This window comes from Physcomitrium patens, chromosome 3, assembly GCF_059467195.1.
Source record: "Physcomitrium patens ecotype Gransden chromosome 3, ASM5946719v1, whole genome shotgun sequence".
Lineage (NCBI taxonomy): Eukaryota > Viridiplantae > Streptophyta > Bryopsida > Funariales > Funariaceae > Physcomitrium > Physcomitrium patens.
The window spans coordinates 6,838,905-6,843,794 of NC_143412.1; the positions used below are offsets into that span (position 1 = coordinate 6,838,905).

The following is a 4,890-nucleotide window of genomic DNA, read 5'->3' on the forward strand; positions in this document are numbered from 1 at the left end:
CCGTTTTTCTAATGATGGTTATGGTAGAGTGGGTCGATTTAATAAATAGATAGGTCATTTTAACATTATCTCTTATATATATATATATATATATATATATATAATAGAATTAATACACTACATTAAAATGAAATATTAAATAACCATATGTTTTTAAGAAATAAAAAGTTAAAATTAATATTTTACAATAAAATACTAAAAGAACTTTTTAAAATTCCAAAAATAAACGTGATAATTTATAAATGCAATAAATATCTATAGATGTTATTTATCAAATTGAAAATGCTTTTGCCAATTGATCATTTTATACCTATTACTATTTAAAAAGGCAATATGGTAATTTTGAGATCTTTGCCGAAAAGATTTCCTTTATATAAACATTACGAAGGAATATTCTTTGCAATCCCAGGATATCCTCAATGAAACTTCTGCATGCTTGAATGTATAACAATGACTCAAGTATTTCAACATCAACATACTCATTCAATATTTTATAAAATATAGAATTCAGCAGTAAAATAGTTTCTGGACAACATCAATAATAGCACCAGTTGAGCTAAATAGCATTGGCAATAATAAGAATTTTTAATGACAAAACTAGACACTGACACGAAGTTCTGCAATAAATTTCAACAGAAATGCGGTGTGTTTTAATATATTCTTTTGAAGAAGTGAACACAAATTGTCTAAGACCGTTTCAATGGCACAAGACTTGAGACTTATGGCATGTTATTCAAGAGCCAAAATGTCAATCAATAAGGCAATAAATAAGGCGATGGACAGCAGTGTTGAAAAATATAGGTAGATATCATGTCATATTAATTACCAGAGGCGCCAGCAAAATCAAGGTAGGGATGAGCAGCACGAAACTGCCATGTTTGGTGATTTTACAACCTCATGGCCAATTGGGTAGTCTTCGTTCCAACACTAAACCCAGTTCCGGTGTCGTCTTCTTCGTCATAATCCCATCTTGTTGTGGTCTTCGAAATATCCTCTGCCACAGACTCAGATCTCGCCATAGCTCGAAGCAAACCGTGGAATGTGAGAACCCAAAACTTAGCCTCCTTCTTTCACCGAGACTTTTTCCAGGCTCCATCCCATAGCCAATCTCATCTCAAGCTTCGTTAATTTCAAGGGAAGCCAGCAAGTCTCTGATTGGAATTTCATTTTCTCATCACTTGTGTGTTGTAGTTGCATCATTTCATATTCTGATGGTGTAGAGGTGGTGCGCACTGGAAGACGACGAGGTCTGTATATGTCCGTATATATATGTATGTAGAAACGTGTGTGTGATACATCTCTAGTGGGTTTTCCCATTTTTTTGTCATGTGTTCATCGTATTGTGTTGCAGTTTGTGCTTTTATGGGCTTGAGTGCTTTCTCTCTGCTGCTGCTGCTGCTGCCACTATTCCTGTTCATGTCTTGAGAATTACACCTTTTTTCTATTTGCCATTGCTGAACGCTGATGCTTTGCCTGGTTGCTGGAGGCTCTGTTCTGCTGCAATATGGTTGGATGTGAAAATTCTGGCGGGGGTAGGGCGTGATGATGTGGGTGCGGCTTAAGCCCTAATTTGATTTCGAGATTTCTGTTGGGGTTTTGCCGCTATCGCTTCTTGGGCGTTTGTTCAACAGGATTTTTAAGTGCGAATCTCTTGCAGGTATGTGAGAACAGTGTACATTGAGAAATTGTGAGCTGTAATCGAAGCTTTGGCCAGTTAATGGGGTCCTTTGTCGAGCTCGCAGAGAGCTTCTGATCTTGGAGCCTCGGATTAGACATTTATACCAGGTGCGTGAGTTTGGAGGTGCATGTTCACGGAGAGTTTCAATTTGATTGGTACATATTAATTAACGATAATCCTTGTATATATGTAGTGCTTGGGATTTCGCTCAGAACGTTAAATTCTTCAGGTTTTTATGTGTCTCCAAGGCACACGCGAACTCTTAAATCTCTCTTGTAGAAAAGAATATGTGTTATATTTGAACTTTCAGTGAGATGGCTTAAATCGCGCATTTTCTTGAAGAATGTGGAGCGTCATAGAGTGGGTGGGAGAAGTGTTCGGCTTTTGATCAGATCCGAGCATCCTTCGGGTCTACACAATATCATCTTCTGTATTCAACGGATTAACACATGCATAATACATTAGATTTTCGGAGTTGGTACTTGAATTGATAGTGTAACTGTCGATAACATAGTCTGTTTGTATGAATGCCGTAACTCGCATAGTCGAAAGATCTTGTGATTTTTCTCGACATTATTTCTTGAAACCCTCGGCTTTCTCAATTTTTGGGCAAGTATTCCTTTTCTCTTTCCCCTTTTTGTCCATGTCTGTAACCAGCTTTGTCTACTCCGGCGGCTTGGCAGTTCAAGTGTCGGGAGTTCAACATGTTGTTCCTGGTGCTCCTGGTGCTGCCACTGGTACTGCTGGCATTGCATTTCTTTCTCAGAGCTGACGCAGACTTCACTTTGATGCTCAAAGGACCCACTCCCCGCAAAGCCATAGAGAATAAAGTGGTGTGGATAGTTGGAGCTAGCCAGAACATTGGGGAGGAGCTTGCCAAAGAGTACTCAATACTCGGAGCCAAAGTTATCCTAACATCTCGTAGGCTAAACGAGTTGGAGCGAGTAAAGACGTCTTTGAAAGGACCCCATGCATCAAACGCGGTGGTATTGCAAGGTGACATTTCTGTGAGTGTGGAGCAACTAAAAGATCTTGTACAACAAGCTGAAGCAGCCTTTGAGGGATCTGGAATCGATATCGTCGTGCAGAACGCTGCGTGTCCTCGACCCAAACTAGCAGCTGTGGATTTTCCCGACGATATACTCCAGAGAACCTTTGATGTCAATGTTTTGGGTGTAATTCGGCTCACTCAGCTCCTCCTTCCTGGCATGCTTCGCAGAGGCAGGGGTCATTTTGTGGTGGTGAGCAGCTCAGCTGCCAAGTTACCATCTCCTGGCCAGACAGTCTACTCTGCATCAAAACACGCAGTGAACGGATTTTTCAATTCTCTTCGCTCTGAGGTTCTCCAGAGTGGGGTGAAGGTCACATTGGTCTGTCCTGGTCCCATTGAAGTGGCGAGTAGTGAGACCGGGGAGCAGAAGAAATTAGACAAGCGGGTTCCAGCTCAGAGATGCGCGGAGCTTATCGTTCGAGCTGGAGCTCATGACTTGATGGAAGCTTGGGTTAGCTATCAGCCTATTCTCCTGCTCCTGTATGTGATGCAGTACCTGCCTGCTCTTGCCTTCTACGTCATCAATAAGGTTGGACCCAGGCGTGTGAAATCATATGCGGAAGGCTCTAGTGTGTATAGCATGGGCTTGTTGCTCAAGAAGTCTTCTTGAATGTCCTTAGAATTGCTGAACGGATATTTGAAGAGCTTATCAGGGTTTTTAATTCGGGAAATGTGTTGGTAATTGTCTTACGTAGAGTTTTTGTCTCACCTAGCAAAGTACTAATGCGTCGAACTGCTGGAATCTGTACTTAGTCCTGCAGTAAAATTTTGTGATCTTTGAATATTAGACTCGGAGGCAACGTGGAGAACATAAAAACCACTCATAGAAGCCGATTCATGAAAGCCAGAGCCGGTTCATTTGCTAGGCTCCTTTTGAAATGTCGAGGGGCTATTAAGGCACCTATTTGCAAGCTCGTAGATAGCATGGGTATTTCTCTCATACTCCTGAAGGCTTTGCACCTGAAGTCGATTAGTACTTGGTTCGGGCCGGTCAGACACGGTTCAGTGCTACATCAAACTCAATCGTCAAGCCTAGTATCATTCAATAGTTAGAATTGAACACCATATATTCATCAGATGGAAGCACTCTATGAATCACCTATTTTCCCTGTATGATATGTTTGAAACATGAAGTAGCATGTTACTTTTACAAGGACACTCATATTTTTGGTTTTATACCTTATCTTCAAGAAATAAGGTCAAGAAACTTAGGAGTAGATAACAGTAACAATGTAGATGAGAGGCTACAACTCTCTTTTTCCTTTCATGAGATGAGAGACTTTACTCGAGTGTATGCCTACAAATTAAAGGGTAGAAAACTACCTTATTTTCCTTCACTTAGTAGTGGAAATTATTGTATAATACAAATTATTGTATAACACACATTTTGTGAGTTACATAAAAAACTTGTTTTTATGGTATCAATGCAAGACATCATGTCTTGTATTCCATCATTTTTCTATAAATACTCCTCTTTGTAGCTTTCAAAGAAAAACGACTAGTTTACTATCAAGACTCTTTAGTATTCATATAACTTATTCTCTAATAGAAGTAGAATTATGAACCTTAAGAAATACAAAGACTATGAGAGCCACCTAAATTAGTAGGTGATGGCAACCACCTAATGTATGCTTTCATTTTGGATCAAATTTTAGGCTCTTGTGAAGTATGAGATTTAGTTGACATTCCAATGGCAACTGTAGCAACTTCAACTATAATTAGTAGTTATGCCTCCTTACAAACAAGAATTGCATCTATTGTCATTATTAAAACACATATCATCAATGAAACACCAACAATTACAAGTCTTGCCATCAACATTGCTCTTCAAATGAAAATTGACAAATTCATCATGGTTATCATAACAATTGTAATTAAGAAAGTGTTGCCAATCTTTAAGAAGTAAAAGAAAGTTCTTTGTACTGTTCAATTTGAATAAAAGAATAATTTTGAAGTTTTTAATCTTCAAAGGAGTTCAATTTTTAATCAAATTTTTTCTCTTATATCTCTTTAAATTTTAGGTCTCCTTCCAAAACATTTTCAATATAATTTTTATATTGAGTTGTGTAATGTCTTTTTTTAATTTTAAAAAATATATTAAGAAGAAAGGACAAAAGGACAAGATTGACAATTGAACTAGAGAAATATTTATTGTTACTTA

General features: G+C 38.3%; 1 protein-coding gene across 5 annotated transcripts; it reads left to right on the plus strand.

Moving 5' to 3' along the window:
• The first annotated feature begins 888 nt into the window (after positions 1-888).
• Positions 889-3,643, plus strand: LOC112280609 (uncharacterized). Of its 5 annotated transcripts, none has more exons than XM_024516267.3 (3): positions 889-1,041; positions 1,658-1,785; positions 2,362-3,643. In XM_024516267.3, exon 3 carries the CDS (start codon positions 2,383-2,385, stop codon positions 3,337-3,339), a length of 957 nt encoding a protein of 318 aa, XP_024372035.1. In that variant the 5' UTR covers positions 889-1,041; positions 1,658-1,785; positions 2,362-2,382; the 3' UTR covers positions 3,340-3,643. The 5 variants fall into 5 exon arrangements, with proteins under 5 accessions (XP_024372035.1, XP_024372034.1, XP_024372037.1 ...); XM_024516266.3 differs by having other exon boundaries at positions 896-1,247; XM_024516269.3 differs by having other exon boundaries at positions 972-1,547.
• Positions 3,644-4,890: the final 1,247 nt, after the last annotated feature.

What these genes read in the sequence shown, in the direction of transcription:
- LOC112280609 (XM_024516267.3), top strand. Translation starts at nt 2,383, where the DNA reads ATGTTGTTCCTGGTGCTCCTGGTGCTGCCACTGGTACTGCTGGCATTG.